The 19,916-nt window shown below is 45.5% G+C and overlaps 1 protein-coding gene across 1 annotated transcript in view; it reads right to left on the reverse strand.

Moving 5' to 3' along the window:
* The window catches only part of FGF9 (fibroblast growth factor 9), a 51,799-nt gene extending 32,742 nt beyond the window's left edge, over positions 1–19,057 (reverse strand). The window contains exon 1 of the mRNA XM_073583034.1: positions 18,036–19,057. Within this exon, the coding sequence (XP_073439135.1) occupies positions 18,036–18,312 (277 nt within the window). The 5' untranslated portion in view covers positions 18,313–19,057. The remainder of the gene's footprint in view (positions 1–18,035) is intronic.
* Positions 19,058–19,916: the final 859 nt, after the last annotated feature.

Here is a 19,916-nt window from a genome sequence, read left to right on the forward strand (position 1 = left end):
TCAATGGATTTTTCCACTCTTCTGTTGACGTTTTTTGCAGTTCATTTTTTTCTTCTTTCTTGTGAAAACAGCGTTTATCTTCTTTTTTTTCCCCTAATTTTCTTTCAGTAGAATAGGATGCTTAGAGAGCTCGAAGTCAACAAAGTTAGGAATGCCGAGCCAAAGAGGAGGCGCTTTTCCAACAGGTTTGCACAAGTTACGGGAAATCTTTAAAAGAAAATCAGAGGAATAATCGGAGGGCAGGCTTTACAGTTACGAGGAAACAATAGAACATGTACGGGACAAATGTGCGATCAAGAGCAGAAATCCTATAATCTGTCCAAAATGCCTGCTCTACAGACAGCGCCAAGTTAAAAGCACATTTGTTCTTACAAAAATCGCTATTTGTGAATTCCGCCCATTTTATAATCACTTAATTTTTTTTATTTTTTATGTACCCACGTATCTCGGAGGCATCCAAGGTTCTTAAAAGAAGGCGTTGGGGCGATTATTGGGTTTGCCCACAGAAAGATATTTTTCTGTTCCTGTGAAGGGACAAAGTTTCTATTTTAAATAGATATATTTTCCTTTGTCCAGAAAGTTATTACACTTTAGCTTTTACATTATGACAAAAAAAAAAAAAAATTAAATAATTGCAAGATAGAGATATATATATATATATATATATATATATATATATATATATATATATATATATATATATATATATATATATATATATACACACACACACACACACACTTTTTTTTTTTTTTTTAAACACTCAAGAGAGGATAGTCATTTTATGTGGATAGTGATGTTCAGGATTAGAAAAATATGACTGTTTTAAGTGCCAAATCCAGTCGTAAGTTGCGTCTGGTATTGCAACTCCATATTATTGGAATACGGTAAATGGGTCTGATCTGCAATGCACATACAACCTGTGGACAGGTGTGGCACTGTTTCTAGAAAAAAAAAAGTTTTTTTATAAGAAAAAAAAAAAAAAAATCATTAAGTGAAGCAGTCAGTTCATCACTAACAAATGGGTCCTCCTGTTCCAACAGATAAGAGATCTGGGAATGTTCACGGGATAGCATGATGGACAATTAAGGCTGGAGTAAATCCATGGGTTGTACATCCAGTTACAGGAGTAAAGTTAAATGAGTTGGCCACTACTTTCTTATTGATGGTCTATCCTTAAGACAGGCCATGATATTTTATCGGTGGGGGGTGCAGCACCTGGAATTCCCACCAATCAACTGTTACCAGAGGCCAGAAGTTCTCAGATGTTGTTGCAACACAGCTGATCCATCATCTCTATAGTGGCTGCGGCCAGGCACTGCAGATCCACCCTCTTAAAATGAAAAAGGGGTGGATCTGTGGTACCCCGCCGTGGCCACTATAGTGTAGATGATACTGTTGTGTTCTGGCGGCACTACTAATAGCTGATCAGCACAGGCTGCCGAATGTCACACTTGATCAAATATTGATGGCCTGTGTTAAGGAGATTGACAACTATCACTAGTAGGACAAAAATCCCAGAAAGAGAAGAGGTAAAAATGATTAAAGCACAAGTTATATAGTTTGTGAGGAGGAGAAAAAAAAAAAAAAAAAAAAAAAAAAAAAAAATCAGTATATCAATCTACTCTGCTCCTCCTGATTCATAAGTTGCCTGCAGATTGAATGGCAATTTCTTGGAGACAAGTTCAATCGTTAACAAATTTTTGGGTTTCCAGCTTTACTTTTGGTGCTTGATGTAAAACCCTATTAAGTTTTTCAATAGTAAGAGCTAATATGCAAGGATGTATTACTGCTCTGTACTAATTGTAAGTTTTACAGAGGAACAGTAAGGTACCCACAAAATTCTTCGGGGCACTACTGTACCTCCTTATGGGTCTTTACTGAGTAATACTGAATATGACAGAAAACGAAAATAAGGTGTGCTCCATCGGACCTCGTGTTCCGGAGGTATTCTCACATAGTAAAGAGTAATTCCCATGATTAGTAGAATACCTAGAGGTGGTAATTTGCGGATTGGTAGGGGTTGGACTGCTAGGACACCCACCGATTCAGAGAACAGATCTCTGCAAAGTTCTGTTTGAATGGAGTGTTGGCCAAACATGCACCACAGTTCCATGCATTCTCTATGGAACCGCTGGATAAAAAAAAAAAAAAAAAAAAAAAAAAAAAAAAGGATTAACAGATGAAAGGATGACTACACTGATAGGTGATAACATCTAGAGAGGGATTAAGAGCTTTATTTATAGCATTTCAGAAGACTGGATAGTGTGTACAGTGTCTTATTGAGGTGCTTAAGATTTTAGTACATCTAGGATGTCCACTAGATTTGGATATGGTTCTGTTCAGATTAGTGTTATGGGAGCTGTAAGAGCTAGAATTTATTACGGTTTAAAGAAAAATCGCATTAAAAGGTGTCGTCCAAGCTATAAAAGAAAAAGCAGGAGCAGATGTGATAAAACCACAAAATAAACACTACTGCCCTCTTCTTTTCCCCCTGGATACTAAGCTGCTCCTGGTCTTGGCGTACGAGAGGCCAGAACTCAACAGCTGGAGTGACCACATCGATCAAGTGCTGTACTGCTGTCATAATGGCTCTCATCGCTGAGCGGTGGAGCAAGTAGTGGGGTATGTGACCAATCCAGCCACTTGCCTGTAAATAGAGACCGGGAAGACCGCTAGAGTATCTGCACTGGATCGACTAGATAGATGTGAATTTAATTTATGTATTTGATCACATCTGTATCAAAAAAAAACTTTTCAAAAGTGGATAACGAAACAGGTAAGTAGAATGCCATAGAAAAAGAACAAAAAAAAAAAAACACTACATAAATGTAGTCATTCACACAAACATTTCCTAAAAACAATCCAGCTAACGGAGTGCACTATGGAACATTTTTGTTCTTTTATTTCATTGCAAATTCGATAAATTTTCTTCCATGTTTTTTCCACCCATTGAAGTAAAGTGCCAACCTTCCACGTTCTTACAAAAGCAAACTAAGGGAATCTGCACGTTGCGTCTTTCCTTCGAATTCCGCTGGGAACTGGACTGAAAGGGCGCCGAGTCATTTCAGACAAAAACATGCTTTTAAAGTATCTGAGGTCCGAGATGCACGGAAGACTAGTCAGAAAAGAGAGACCATCATAGCTTCTCCCCGCCCACACCCCTGGAGTAAAAGGGTTCTCCCTATACATGCTCCTAGTTACTTAGGGTGAAAAAAAGACCTAGGTCCATCAAGTTCAACCTTTCTCCATGCAAAGAGAGACCTGTCACTCAAGGGAAGCGGGCGGGGAGAAGACACCATGGCCTGCGCAGAATGGGAGACTGGACGGATAAGCAGGTTCCCAGATTTTAAAGTATGTGTTTCTCTGAAACGCTACGTTTCCGTCAAAGATATATGGCTGAAACATGCTGCCTGTGGATCGAGCAACATGTGTACCAGTCAGGTTTTCTTTAAAATAAGTGACCTGTCCATTCTTCTACAGCTCACCATTAATACAAGCTATTTAAAAAAAAGGACAACGGTCTCAAAAGGCATCAGATAAAGACATAAAAGGTGAGTTTTTTGCAGGAAAGACTCAGCGGGTAAAATGGTGTCTATAAAACACCGTGAACACATACCCTTACAAGGCACAAGAGAGTGACTGAGACAGACACAAAAGAAGTGGAAGACACACACGACTGTGTTGTAACCGTCTATTCTTCCCCACATTACTGACACAATTCAACAGCAGAACCGCTGATCTCGTGACCTGGAGCATAGGCATAAATGGACGGTTTGGCCAGAAATTGTGGTCATAAAGCGGATGTATAAATTACAGCTACAACACTGTTTTGGAACTAAAAGCAAATTTTCAAAATGGCTAACTTCAGTTACAAGAAGAAATTTTTTTTTAAAATAAAAGTTAAAGGGTTTGTTCACCATCTTTGTATGGATGAGTCTTCCTTGAGAGAGGTCATCAATATCAGATTGGTGGGGGAGGTCCGACACCTGACACTCCATACACCGTTTAGGAGCTGATCTGTGTGACCAGGCAGCCACCGCTCTTATATAGGAATAGGGAACACCTAAGGAGAGGTCACCGGTATAAAAATAATGGACAACCCTGTAAGTAAAGCCATGTTCACATCTCCGTTAGGAGCCTCCAACCCAAATTCTGTCATATCTGGCAGGAAGGACACAGAGCTATTCTTCCTACTAAAATGATGGACACCATGACAGAACCCAACTGATCATGGTGTACTGTAACGTGTTCCTAGGAGTGTTGTTGTTGCCCATCACTGAATAGATCCATAATTCCTGTCATTTTGGGGTTTTTTTTGCTCCTGTAACTAAACATAAAAATGGTGTTGAGTCTCAGTCGCCCTAGTACTAATATAAGCATACATCATCCTGCACAACGTGACAGCACCAAGAAGCGGCTAAGTGAAGTGATGACCTGGCTCCTTCATTGATTGTTTATACCTCGGAGTTTGCTATTAATCTCATCCAGCTTGACTAGACTTCCCAGCTACACAACATTAAGATGAACATTTCTCCCCTGAGGTTTCTACATTACATACATGAGAAACTGCAAGCTCAGTATGTGTTTATGGGAAATATTATCAAGCAAATCTGACCACCACAGTATCCTGTGAGTCACCGGCCGTCCACCACAATCAGCACACATTAGGGACCCGCCAGTCAGGCTGACCACACTGATGAGAACGTTACTGATCATGAGTGGCAATACAATCAGTGCCGGCCTGACGCAATGCTGGATATTTACATTAGAACTGCATGGCAGGCCTTAAAAGTGATGATCCTCGGTACAGGCATCTAGCAGACTGGGTGAGCTAAGGCTGCAGAACGACGGCCAATAGTGCTGACAAATTGAATGGAATGGATGAAAACTTTTGGAAAATTAATGAAAGTAATGCATAGGTTACAATAACTTGGTCCACACGGAATACACCAACATAACTACACCTATAGTACAACATTGGTTAACAAAAGTTTAGATTTTTTTAATATTTCTTTAAAGAGAGGACTACGCATTTGTCCGTAGAACACACTTGTCCCTACAACGCATTGAAAAATATTCAGAATTGAGAGTCCTCAGTGGTTGATACCTTTTAATGGCTAACTGAAAAGATGGTAACACACTGCAAGCTTTCGAGACTACTCAGGTCTCCAGCAGGAATTAATGTGTCGCATGGATTTATGTCTTTTTACATCAATTAAGGAATTTGCTCCTAAGACCTTGTGGGGGCATCACAACACATTAGGAGACCCCAATCAGAGGACAATAAAACATCCGGACTCCTTATCTATGAACTGGAGCAATATTTATATTTCTCCCTCTCCCATAATCATAATTCTGCTTCACGTCACTTGTCTTATCTATTGCGTTATTTCTGTGCTGTATTGTGCATAAATATGTGACCCTTCAGATTTTGTATTAGTCTATGCCTGATGAAGAGACCTGAGTAGTCTCGAAAGCTTGCAATCTGTTACCATCTTTTCAGTTAGCCATTAAAAAGGTATCAACCACTGAGGACTCTCAATTCTGAATATTTTTCTATCTACTGGCTAACACGGTACAAAGATATACATCTTTCCTATACAACGCATTGGTCACTACAAGGCATTGGTCACTACAATATAGGCAAACCATTTGTACAATGATCCAATCTACCCCCTGCTGCACCATATTCAACAACATCAGGTTGGCATTGTCTGCTGCAACAGAAAACTGGTAGATAAAACTTTTCCAAACAAATAGAAAAGTTTGCGATTCTTAGGGTATGTGCAAAATGAGTCTTTTTTGCTGAGTTTTTGGAGCAGAAACTCCAAGTTTTTGAAATTTATATGAACTAGCCATCAAGCCTCATTCAGATTTCCAATCTGTATTTCATCACTAATTATATTTTACAAAAATAAATAATATAATTACAAAGCTTCTCCCACACACTGCAATATTAAAAACATTCAGCACAGGCATGAGGATTATCAAAAACCCAAAGATCCACGACTTGGATCAAAAACGGACAAGTCTCAATAATCATACAGCATTTTCAATGGCAAAACAACATATAACCGATTTAATACACTTAGAAATACAAGGGCATAAATTAGAATTACTGAAAGTGTTACAATAAGTTACAGGAACAATGTACTTACACCAAAACCTTGAAGAAAATGTACCAAAAGGTGTTCCATTTTTGCAGGTAATGAAAAGTCACAGGCCCCAATTCATTAAAGGGGTTGTCTAGGACTTTAACATGGATGGCCTATCCTTAGGATAGGTCATCAAGGTCTCATCGGTGGGGGCGCGACACCTAGCACCCTCGCCAATTAGCTGTTCCCCGTGTCAGCGGCAGTTCTGCACAGCACAGCTCAGTCAACGGAACAGTGGCCACGGCCGGGTACTGCACAACTGCCAACTATTCAAATCAATAGAGGGTAGATGAGACCATCAAAGTCCATGGCAACTCCTTTAAGAATGGCGTTTCGTACACCATCCTCAAAGAGGGACGTGCAGGAACAAGATGTGCCAAATTCATTAAGAGGCACATACCACTTAATGAATATCACTGGAGTGCACCTCTGGGCACTTTGGCAGAAATATAACTCCAGTCAGTGACTGGAGTATCATTTCTGGCTTAAAAAACAGTGGAACTTTTCCTGAAATTGACTGGTGGGTGTAACCACACAGCATCCGGCCCCCTCTTCAGCTCTGGTATGAAAACACCAAAAGTGGCAAAATTTTAGCACAACTCAATGTTGCAATTATTCGACATATTTACATAACCACTTTGATGTATAAAACTTGAAGCAACAACTTTTGCTTTAGACAATTTTTGCCCCTCACACTGACAAGGAAGGGGGCATGGCTTAGATGAACATAGTTATGGCTTAAAATGAAACACGTGCCAAAAAAGTAGCCCGAAAGTAAAACTGACAAAGTGCACCACATTTATCATCCAGCATGAGACTCTGCCATAAGTTTGGCGCCGTCTCAGACTTTCTAAACTAAATATTGAACAGACCCTGCACTTGGCCTAACATAGTGCATCCATCCAGTCCGGAGAGTTCCTTTAATAATATAATTGCCCAAAACATTTTAGCTTATGCAGGGGAAAAAAAAAAAAAAAAAAAACACTCAGGAAATGAGTCTTGATAAAACACCAACCAAAATAATGACAGAAACAAAGCAAATACCAGAACCCTGAATCAATGCTCTGAGCCTTCAATCACTTTGATCCTGAAATCACCTGCAATTCACAAGGAGCAGGGTTGGGTGGATATATAGATAGTTTTCAGAAATAATAGAAACTTTTCTGAAGGTTTCTGCGTGCCATTGCTTGTATAGGAAAGCCTGCGCCATGATAAACAAAGCTGGAGATTAGACATGATAGAAACTCCTCTCTCACCTTGCTTGCACTGAAGCCCTTGACCTCAGTTTAGAGGAGAACAAACCCCAGAAGCCGGGGCGTCAAGGTGTTCCTGGCATAGGAGTGAAACTTTTTTTTTTGTGGGGGATGAGAAGTTGGGGACCCAAGTGATCTAACCATTACAATACAGTATAATTCCATCTCTGTTTTTATATTCCCAATTTAGAACTTGAAACTCTGAATACATAACTGCCTACAACCCTTTAAAAAGCCCCGTTCCCGCATCTTTCTCTTCTAATGCAGCTCCGGTCTTCTTCTGCACTTTGTGACTATCCGGGCCACTCAGGTGTTTGTTGGGTGGATCGGAAGTCACTTCTCAGGGTAACACTATGAGACTCCGAATGAGACTGTCATAGGCTTACATTAAGACAGAAAGTAACCGTTGGCATCGATTTCGGGCCAGTAAGAGCTGCGGTCACAAGATGGTGGAAAGGAACCGGAGCGGCGCTTGAAACAGAAGAAGAGGGTATCCGGATAAGTATTATACTATACACAGAACAAGCATTACAGATACCTAACTGGTGGTAAAAATACATATGAAAAAGCCAGAGTGGCACTTATAATGTGCGTACCTACGACTTATGTCCAGTATTCCTGACCTTGAAAAACAGCGGCATGGTGCTCTATCAGAGAGCTCTAGCGCAGCAGTCCTTGCTTTTTGTGCAAACTTACCCATACAGCTTGTAGATAAGGACATACTACATGGATCAGCATGCCTTCAGTGTCGTGACTCATGCACAGTTGTGCTCAAAAGTTTACATACCCAGTAGAATTATTGCTTTCTTGGCCTTTTTTCAGAGAATATGAATGATAACACCAAAACTTTTTCTCCACTCATGGTCAGTGGTTGGATGAAGCCAATTATTGTCAAACTGCTGTATTTTCTCATTTTAAATCATAATGACAACCCAAAACATTCAAATGACCCTGATCAAAAGTTCACGTACCCCATTTCTTTATACCGTGTATTGCCTCCTCTAACATCAATACAGCTTGAAGTCTTTTGTGGTAGTTCTGAATGAGGTTCTTTATTTTCTAAGATGGTAAAGCTGCCCTCTTCTTGGCATAAAGCCTCCAGTTCAAGTAAATTTCTGGGCTGTCTAGCATGAACTTGAGATCTCACCAGAGTGGCTCAATGATATTGAGGTCAGGAGACTCAGATGGCCACTCCAGAACCTTCACTTTGTTCTGCTGTAGCCAGTGACAAGTCAGCTTCTGAGCTGATGATTGCAAATTTACCTCCAGTATTTGCTGATAACGTGCTGCATTCATCTTTCCTTCAACTTTGACCAAGTTTCCTGTGCCTTTGTAGCTCACACATCCCCAAAACATCAGCAATCCACCTCCATGCTTTACAGTAGGAATGGTGTTCCTTTCATCATAGGCCTTGTTGACTTCTCTCAAAATGTAACGTTTATGGTTGTGGCCAAAAAGTTCAATTTTGGTCTCATCACTCCAAATTACCTTGTTCCAGAAGTTTTGAGGCTTGCCTCTGTGCTGTTTTGCATACTGTAGGCGAGACACTTTGTTGTATTTGCACAGTAATGACTTTCTTCTGGCGACTCAACCATGCAGCCCATTTTTCTTCAAGTGCCTCCTTATTGTGCATCTTGAAACAGGCACACTGCTAGTTTTCAGAGAGTCCAGTATTTCAGCTGATGTTATTTGTGGGTTTTTCTTTGCATCCCAAACAATTTTCCTGACAGTTGTGGACAACATTTTTGCTGCTCTACCTGACCGTGGTTTTGTTTTTACAGAGCCCTTGCTTTTCCATTTGTTAATCACAGTTTGAATGCTGCCGACTGGCATTATCAATTCCTTGGATATCTTTTTGTATCCCTTTCCTGTTTTATACAGTTCAACTACCTTTTCCCGTAGATCCGTCGACAATTCTTTTGCTTTCCCCATGACTCACAATCCAAAAACGTCAGTGGCTGCATGAATGATGTAAGTCTGTCAGGATCACAGAAACTCACTCAGCTTTTATGCGCACACAGTAATTACAAGCAAACAGGTCACAGGTGAGATGTTACCTCTAGAAGCCATTCAAACCCATTTATGTCAACTTCTGTGCAGACCAAAATCACCAGGGTATGTGAACTTTTGATCAGGGCCATTTGGATGTTTTGGGTTGTCATTATGATTTAAAAAGAGAAAACACAGTAGTTTAACAATAAATGGCTTCACCCAACCACTAACCATGAGTGGAGAAAAAAGTTTTGGTGTTATCATTCATATTCTCTGAAAAAAGACAAGAAAGCAAAAATTCTGCAGGGGTATGTAAACTTTTGAGCACAACTGTAACTCAGTGCAATCAACTATGGATCATTCTATGATAGCCACAACCGATATGGGCTGCTGTACACTCCTGGGGCCCCAGTGTAAAATCTGTAACAAAGCCTTCATATGGTAGAGCGGGACCATTGGGCTCGTTCAGATAACACTTCCCAGAAGTGACTGTTGTGGTTGTTTCCACCATAGTAAATATATATATATATATATATATATATATATATATATATATATATATAGATCCAAATAGTAAAAAGTAAGGAGTCCTCTTGCTGACAAAAGGTTTACAACACCTGCCAATTCCTTGTACCCCAAAAACGTACTTTCTACATAGTTGCCAACACTCCAAAAACATTTAGGAGGCTCTTGGAAAGTCAGGAAACTTCTTGTACTCCTAGAAAAGTTGCAAAATCTATGGACACAGTAGATGCCTTTGGTGAGCTCTTAAAAAGCAGTGGTCCCCAAAGTTTTCCTACTGCCATGATGTCATCCAAAGAAACATTCAAGGAGTGGAGCAGGGCAGGGTTTATATGGAAATATCTGAAATAGGGCAAGGCTCGTCTCGAAAGGGGGCAAGGCTCGTAGTGAAAACTGCTGCCGAGGTTGAAAATGCACCAAGTATCTGGATGTAGCACAGATTTTACTCCATTTCAACGGCAAAATTTGAAGTTTGTGAACTTGGCAGAAGAGTTTTGAGTTTCTTTTTCTGGATGTTAAAAATTCAACCTTTTTTTGGAAAGCTTGGTTAAGACCAATATAGCCTTCATTACATTTCACACACGGACTTAGGTTAGACATGCAGATATACATTCACCACCTCCGTATGGCAGCAGAAGGAAGATTTACTATCCAGGACTTTAGGAAAAGAGTGTGGTAGCCATATTGGTGAATATATAGATTACTAACTTGGTTCTTCACAAAATGATCTATGTGAATATGATACAAAAACTTGCAGTCACTATTTAGGCAACTTTGTAAGAAAACGAGCATGAGCTACATCCTACGACAAGAAGTAGAGTACAACTATGAATCACTGAGCATCGAGCACAGAGGAGGAGAAAGACTGCAGTGACTGCAAACATCTGATGGCATCCACGTGAGCGGTCATGTCCCAACATTTAGAGGGCATCAGGAACGGCAGAGCGAAATCAAAATGGCAGTTCTGTTCGGATCCTATGTATAGATCTACTTTGAGTGAATCTGCAATGTTCTGCAGTAGAACGAGGAGCGGTGCCCGGTGTCAGTGTGCCAGGCTTTGTAAGCACATTTCTGTGTGGATAGGAGATGCAGCATTAAAACATTTTCTGTGCCCTGCGTCAGTAGATGGAGGTCACCTCCTCTCTTGACTTTGCCATTCTGCATGCTCCAAGGATTTTTTTTTTTTCTTACTTTTTTTTTGTAGCGCTGTGCGTGCAGCCGTTCTGCTGATGCTAGAGGTACGCCCACTGTATAAGGAATTACTGGATTTACAAAGACTAGATATGCCCTACACGATGGCAGACTGCAATACAGAATGCCACTCCTACAGCACCACCTGCATAGGTGCAGCTCACCTCATGTCACCGGCACGGTATACGGACCACTAATTACCGTACTCTCTTTACAGGGAAGAAAGACTTCTCTTCGCCATAAGGTGTGGTCAGACTAAATGACCTCAGGCTGGATTTACACGGGATAATTAGACATCTGGATACTTAATAATGCGAATATCAGTCTGAGTTCTGCATTCTCATAGATAAGAAAATTACTCCTGTCATAGCACAGTATAGACCGTAAACTCATCCTACAGGGCTTAGTATTCCAGCATATTTGGATATAAAGACTTTTGAGATATTACATCCATCATCATGACCAGTTATACGTAGTTAATCTGTTATATTACAGCATTTCCAAGGCCTTACACCAAAGATAAGCTTTAGAGCAGTATTGGAGAGCCCCTGGAGCCCCAAAGTCCTAGATGATTCAGAATTCCTTATATCTTATTCACTTAAAGGAATACTTGTCACCAAGTCAAAAGTGGCCAGCTTTTGTGATTAATTTATTCCTGATGTTCCCCTTGAGTGAACCTTTTTTATTTTTGGAAATACGCCTTACGGATCCAGAGATATGGGCCTTTTAATTTATTTCTAATTTTTATGACACGTACCAAGGTGGGAGTGGCTGAAAGTAGTCTCTGGGGGGGCATGTCTTTAGGCTGCTCATCATAAATAGCCTTTTAACCACACCCCCTTAGAAAACGGCAAATTATCACTTAATAAAAAGACCCATATCTCTGGAACCATATGGCGGATTTACAAAAAACAAAAACTGGAATAATCGGGGGCACAGTGGGAATAAAATAAAAGCAAGAAACAACAAAAAACTGTCCACTTTTTACCTGTTTAAAAGTTCTTTTTAAACCCTTTACCTGTTTAAAAGTTCTTTTTAAACCCTGAGTCCAGTGGGCACTTCTACTCAGTAACTGAGCATACAGAGATAACTAGCACCGCCCACATGACTCCTAAACACAGAAACAGGTATTTAACAAAAAATGAGTTACACTTAATCTTTATTAGCGAGAAGCGAACCATGAGAGACACCACGAGACAGAGATCCAAAGTTTGAGTCAACATTGATTGCTATGGATTTCAGGTTCAGTTCCGGTACCAGAACGGAACTTTGGTCTAACACGACGAACCCAAACGTCCACGGGTCTGCTCATCCCTACTCTTAACATACTGCCTTCAGATCAGGCACTATAACAAAGTGGCAGCCCACAAATCACTTGCCAACTACTTATCATGCACATGGATAGTTGTTTGCGTTATTAGAATTTCCAAGTGCATCAGCCCTACTACTTTTTAGGGATCACTCCTGATCCTTCACTGCTCCGGCACCGAAAATCTTGACATACTTTTTAATATATTACCAAGTCAATGGGACAAAAATGCACATTTAAGACTAATGCCGTCTTGACCAGACCACACAGGTTCTCCCATTTCATCAAGGTCTAGACGAAACTACAAGGCTGGGTGTCAGATCAACATCTAGATCACAAAATCGGTGTGAGCTCCGAGCGCAACCAATATAGACCAACAGCAGCCGCCAACATAATGGGGTTTCCCTTCCGCTCATCATTTCCAAGCCTCCGTTCACAGCAGTTTATTAATCCGAGCTGATCGCAGACTACAACATCCTCACGGCAAAACATTTAAAAAGGGAAGAGTCACAGGGTGGTGTTCTCCAACCTATGTAGCTTTTAAGCCTAAACACAGCCATATTTATCGTATCAATTATTAATTAGGATCCGCCGGGCGGCCACGAGCACGGCGGCAAATGTTTCTCCACGTCATTAATCAGTCGTGACATGAAGGAGGCACACAGGATTTTTCACAGTGACAATTACTTAAACCAATTAGCACCAATCCACATGTAAAACAAGGGAATAGATAAGCAGTAATCTCTCAAGTTGAAATGCAGATTTCCCCCATGCTCCAGGCTAAAGAAAGTCACAAGAATGCAAAAAAGAAAAAAAAAATTACAAAACTTCACAGGTTCAAATCCCGGCCGTCACTGAATAACTGCAGCAAAAAAAAAAATACATATTAACTAAATGATAAAGAAGTCTGAGGCCAGGCAGGAGAAGAAGGAAGGAGGAAATTCCCACCAGCATGGTCACAATATAACATTCCTATCATCTGCAGGCGCTGGGCCTTTTATGATGTGTGCGCTAAAGTGAACACATTCCACCTGTAAGCAGGTGGAAGGCGAAGAGATTAAGGAGCCTTTTAAAGCTGAACGGACCTTTAAAAAAAAAAAAAAAAAAAAATTTAAAAAAAATCTTCCAGGCATTAGGCAATTTTTTTTTATCATTTATTTATTTTTATTTTTATTATCTGAATCAATGTATTCGTACTAGGACTGAATACTATCATTGCTACATTAGGAAAACTCTCAGCTAATGATACAATAGGAAAGACGGATCGCCGTCTCCTAGATCTCCATTAGGTGGAATAACTGGCGTCAACGATTTGCCTAAAATTTTCAGAGGAAAAAAGTAAATAAAAATCTAGTTATAGGTCAAACTACAGATCCCCATAGGGATGGGGGGGGGGGGGGGGGACAAAAAAAAAAAGTTTTAAAGTTGGAATCACACCCCCTTTTTCCAAATAGTGTTCCACCCCGTAACGACTGATAACGGCAACAGGTAATGATAACCGTTGGGTGTATTTATTTATTTTTTTTTAATAACGGACGCGATAATTAACAAAACGTTTCACAATAAAAATAATAATAATAAATAATTAGTTCACGTGACAATCCGATGAGTCACAATAGTTCGACGCGGCGTCCTCGCATTTTAGGAAAATTAATGTATGTATATATGTAAATTTTAAATAAAAAAATGCAGTTTTTTAAATAATTAATTCTCTGTGCATTAATTTTTTTTCCATCATCCATGATCAATTTATAGGACTTTCACCTCTATAAATGAAAAACTCCCCTGATCACTGTCATGCTGTAGGGAACTGTACAGATTCTTCCCTTCTGCCGGAGTAGTTCCCGGAAACGAACAGGTTAATAAATGTCCTGTCAATTCCAAGCACTGGGAAATTGAGCGATCCCCGTAATGTCTGGAGTAGCGCCGCAGCTGCTGCTCTTTCCCCTTCTCCGGGCTTCCACACGTGCGGAAGAAGCCGGCGGTGCTCAGGACCCAGGGGTGGCGCGGCGCACAAATACACTAGACACCTGCTGGAGGCGTGGAGCCCGGACTGGGAGCAATGCAGCCCGTGCCGCTCTCCCCGATGTACCGCGCACACCTCACTGCATCATGCCTGAGCCTAATGGGGAGGGACAGCTATAGGCATGGTGGATCACACATGGGGGGGGGGGGGGAGATCTGCTGCTGCAGGAGAAAAGTAAGTAATGGGTGGTAGCCTAAATCTCCATCACACAGTCCTGCCCCCATACAGGATAGCCTGGACGCCCATCACACAGTCCTGCCTCCATACAGGATAGCCCGGACCCCCATCACACAGTCCTGCCCCCATACAGGATAGCCCGGACCCCCATCACACAGTCCTGCCCCCATACAGGATAGCCCGGACCCCCATCACACAGTCCTGCCTCCATACAGGATAGCCCGGACCCCCATCACACAGTCCTGCCTCCATACAGGATAGCCCGGACCCCCATCACACAGTCCTGCCCCCATACAGGATAGCCTGGACTCCCATCACACAGTCCTGCCTCCATACAGGATAGCCCGGACCCCCATCACACAGTCCTGCCCCCATACAGGATAGCCCGGACTCCCATCACACAGTCCTGCCTCCATACAGGATAGCCCGGACCCCCATCACACAGTCCTGCCCCCATACAGGATAGCCCGGACGCCCATCACACAGTCCTGCCTCCATACAGGATAGCCCGGACCCCCATCACACAGTCCTGCCCCCATACAGGATAGCCTGGACCCCCATCACACAGTCCTGCCCCCATACAGGATAGCCCGGACCCCCATCACACAGTCCTGCCTCCATACAGGATAGCCCGGACCCCCATCACACAGTCCTGCCCCCATACAGGATAGCCTGGACCCCCATCACACAGTCCTGCCCCCATACAGGATAGCCTGGACCCCCATCACACAGTCCTGCCCCCATACAGGATAGCCTGGACCCCCATCACACAGTCCTGCCCCCATACAGGATAGCCCGGACCCCCATCACACAGTCCTGCCTCCATACAGGATAGCCCGGACCCCCATCACACAGTCCTGCCCCCATACAGGATAGCCCGGACCCCCATCACACAGTCCTGCCCCCATACAGGATAGCCTGGACCCCCATCACACAGTCCTGCCCCCATACAGGATAGCCTGGACTCCCATCACACAGTCCTGCCTCCATACAGGATAGCCCGGACCCCCATCACACAGTCCTGCCCCCATACAGGATAGCCTGGACTCCCATCACACAGTCCTGCCCCCATAGCCTGGACGCCCATCACACAGTCCTGGCCTCCATACAGGATAGCCTGGACTCCCATCACACAGTCCTGCCCCCATACAGCATAGCCCGGACTCCCATCACACAGTCCTGCCCCCATACAGGATAGCCCGGACCCCCATCACACAGTCCTGCCCCCATACAGGATAGCCCGGACCCCCATCACACAGTCCTGCCCCCATACAGGATAGCCCGGACCCCCATCACACAGTCCTGCCCCCATACAGGATAGCCTGGACTCCCATCACACAGTCCTGCCCCCATACAGGATAGCCTGGACCCCCATCACACAGTCCTGCCTCCATACAGGATAGCCTGGACCCCCATCACACAATCCTGGCCCCATACAGGATAGCCTGGACCCCCATCACACAGTCCTGCCTCCATACAGGATAGCCTGGACCCCCATCACACAGTCCTGGCCCCATACAGGATAGCCCGGACCCCCATCACACAGTCCTGCTCCCATACAGCATAGCCCGGACCCCCATCACACAGTCCTGCCCCCATACAGCATAGCCTGGACTCCCATCACACAGTCCTGCTCCCATACAGCATAGCCTGGACTCCCATCACACAGTCCTGGCCCCATACAGGATAGCCTGGACTCCCATCACACAGTCCTGGCCCCATACAGGATAGCCTGGACTCCCATCACACAGTCCTGCCCCCATAGCCTGGACTCCCATCACACAGTCCTGCTCCCATACAGGATAGCCCGGACGCCCATCACACAGTCCTGCCTCCATACAGGATAGCCCGGACCCCCATCACACAGTCCTGCCTCCATACAGGATAGCCCGGACCCCCATCACACAGTCCTGCTCCCATACAGGATAGCCTGGACCCCCATCACACAGTCCTGCTGCCATACGGCATAGCCTGGACCCCCATCACACAGTCCTGCTGCCATACGGCATAGCCTGGACCCCCATCACACAGTCCTGCTGCCATACGGCATAGCCTGGACCCCCATCACACAGTCCTGCCGCCATACAGCATAGCCTGGACCCCCATCACACAGTCCTGCCCCCATGCAGCATAGCCTGGACCCCCATCACACAGTCCTGCCCCCATGCAGCATAGCCTGGACCCCCATCACACAGTCCTGCCTCCATGCAGCATAGCCTGGACCCCCATCACACAGTCCTGCCCCCATATGGCATAGCCTGGACCCCCATCACACAGTCCTGCCTCCATGCAGCATAGCCTGGACCCCCATCACACAGTCCTGCCTCCATGCAGCATAGCCTGGACCCCCATCACACAGTCCTGCCCCCATATGGCATAGCCTGGACCCCCATCACACAGTCCTGCCCCCATACAGGATAGCAGTGATCACACCTCCTAGAATACAGCATGCAAGTACTTCCCAAGTGCAGCCACTGCTGCAATGAAAGCACCCAGCCTCCACTACTCCCAGAGCATCTGCAGATGACACATTGATAGCACTGATCCTCTAAACATGTCCGACACTGATCAGGTGGATGGATGGGGCTCTACACACAGTCAAAGCAACTGCAACATTTCTGAAACTTGCAGCAATGCAGATCAATGTCCCAGCATCATCTCAAGGGTTAATCAAAGGTAGCAGGGGATTGGGGTGGGGGGCTCGTATAGCTATGCGCCCTCCAGTCTCCAGCTCTTAATGCTGAGTCACAAATAGCACCCTATAGAAGTGACAGCCCCCTGGTATGTGCTCTGTAAGATGAGTCCATGGGATTTATCCCTGGATCCTGCAGATTGGCGATCACACAGGAATTTGGGGGAAGCAAATGGCCACACACACATCTGTGCCTTCTGTACGACCACCCTGCACCACCTCTCCAAATAGAAGGGATCAATAATAGCCAGGAGGGGGCTGCACAGTGCTCTAGGGTAGATCCCAAGCCATCAATCCTTATCAGAGGGTCCGTGCAGGCACAATAGACCTTGGCGACCCCTAATTTGGGGGGTCCCGACTACTTAGAATGACCAACAAGTACAGCAGGGTCCACACATTCATAGTAGAACTTGGTGCCCCCCAAACTGCAGGTCCTGACTGCTACTTCCATAGCAAGGTCCAGAGCTGGGTGCCCCCCCCCCCCCAATTTGGGGGTCTTAACAACTACTTAGAATATTCAGCACATACCATGGCAAGGTCTACAACTTAGGACCCTCATATTGGGGGGGGCACCAACAACTACCATGGCAAGGTGCAGACCTTGGTGCCCCCTAATTTGGGGTCCTGACAAGTAGTCAGTCAATACCACAGCCAGGTCCGGTCATGCACATTGGACCCCGGTGCCCCCCAGCATGCACCTGCAGGTGTGACCTACCAAATCTGCTGTGGTCCTGCCTCGTCCCCTGGATAGTCCCATTAGGAAAGATCTCCAGGTGGAAGCCAGTCCTGCAGTAGAGCTGCCTCCTTCGGAGAATCCCCTTTAAGTGTTCCAGGTCCGTGACTGCGGAGCCCCTGGGCAGCCCCCCAGCCTCCGCCTGGCTCAGGTGGTCGCTGAACAGCAGGGGGTTATCCGCGGGCAGGACAGGTACGTTCCCAAAAGACACCGCATCCTGCACTGCGAAATAGTTGCCAACTTCCCCCAAGGGAGCCATCAGGCCGGGAGGCAGCTGCGGCGTGTGAGGCGGGGAGGGCAGGTGTGTATATATGTGGACACCGTGCGTGACTCAGTGAGGGAGGGGGAGGATGCTGCGCTCCTCAATCCATCAAGAAGACACGGTGGTGCTGGCGCTGAAGAGGTTCAAGGTCAAACCTGAGGGAAGAAGCCGCGGCGGCCACTCGTGACATGGTGCTGTCCGCGCACCTCAGCAGGCGAGCAGGGCTCCGTGGTCAGCCCCTGCAGTGGCGCTCAGGGGGGGATGGTGGACGCCCTCCATTGGGCAGAAGACCAGCAGAGCTCGTGCCAACTTCCAGCAGCCCGGCTTGTGTGAGGATGTCCAGGCTACGTCAGACTGTACGGACCCCGGGGAGGCATGCGCTGTCTGGGCTGGAGAGCGCGCTGCACACATCGGGAGGAGCGCACGGAAACTTTTCAGGTGGCGGCTGCAGGAGGGAGCAGGGGCTGCAGCCCGGGAACAGGTGTCTGCGCCGGGCACACGAGCGCTGCTGCTGATGAAGCTGCTGCTGCTGTGGCTCTTCCATCCAGCTCGCAGAGTGGCGCAGCAGCAGGCATTGGGCTGGGTTTAAGGTAGCCTATACTGCCTTCCTGCCAAGCCGCGTCCTCCCGGGTCCTACCGCCCGCTGGCTGCAGCCCGGCTCACATCCCCGCGGCTCTGCGGCAGTGTCTGCAGCAGGCGATGCGGGACCCGCGCTCCCACGGGGCCCACTCACATCACGAGTGGGAGGCTGGCGGTGTCCTGGGTGTACTCGGAGCTTTCCTCCACTTTGCGCGGAGGATAGGAAACGCGTCCTGTCTCAGAATGATCCATTAATGTGGATGGAACAGCTACGTATTGAGGTCGCAACGTGTGAGGAGACGGGGCCTCTAATTACTGCAATAATGCGGAGAATGCACTGAGCACTTATTTTCTTTTATTATACTTTTTTTTTTTGGGGGGGGAGGGGGGCTATTCCCATCTTTATAAGTTATTGCCTATCCAAAAAATAGATGATAAATTGCTGTTGAGACCCCCCCCCCAGATCCTAAAGATGGGGCTCTGAGACCCCCCCCGATTCTAAAGATGGGGCTCTGAGACCCCCCCCGATCCTAAAGATGGGGCTCTGAGACCCCCCCCCGATCCTAAAGATGGGGCTCTGAGACCCCCCCCCCGATCCTAAAGATGGGGCTCTGAGACCCCCCCCGATTCTAAAGATGGGGCTCTGAGACCCCCCCCCGATCCTAAAGATGGGGCTCTGAGACCCCCCCCCCTGATCCTAAAGATGGGGCTCTGAGACCCCCCCCCCTGATCCTAAAGATGGGGCTCTGAGACCCCCCCCCCCGATCCTAAAGATGGGGCTCTGAGACCCCCCCCGATCCTAAAGATGGGGCTCTGAGACCCTCCCCCCGATCCTAAAGATGGGGCTCTGAGACCCTCCCCCCGATCCTAAAGATGGGGCTCTGAGACCCTCCCCCCGATCCTAAAGATGGGGCTCTGAGACCCCCCCCCGATCCTAAAGATGGGGCTCTGAGACCCCCCCCCGATCCTAAAGATGGGGCTCTGAGACTCCCCCCGATCCTAAAGACTGCGCTCTGAGACTC

This window comes from Dendrobates tinctorius, unplaced genomic scaffold (assembly GCF_039654945.1).
Source record: "Dendrobates tinctorius isolate UK_male_01 unplaced genomic scaffold, ASM3965494v1 ptg000075l, whole genome shotgun sequence".
Classification (NCBI taxonomy): Eukaryota; Metazoa; Chordata; class Amphibia; order Anura; family Dendrobatidae; genus Dendrobates; species Dendrobates tinctorius.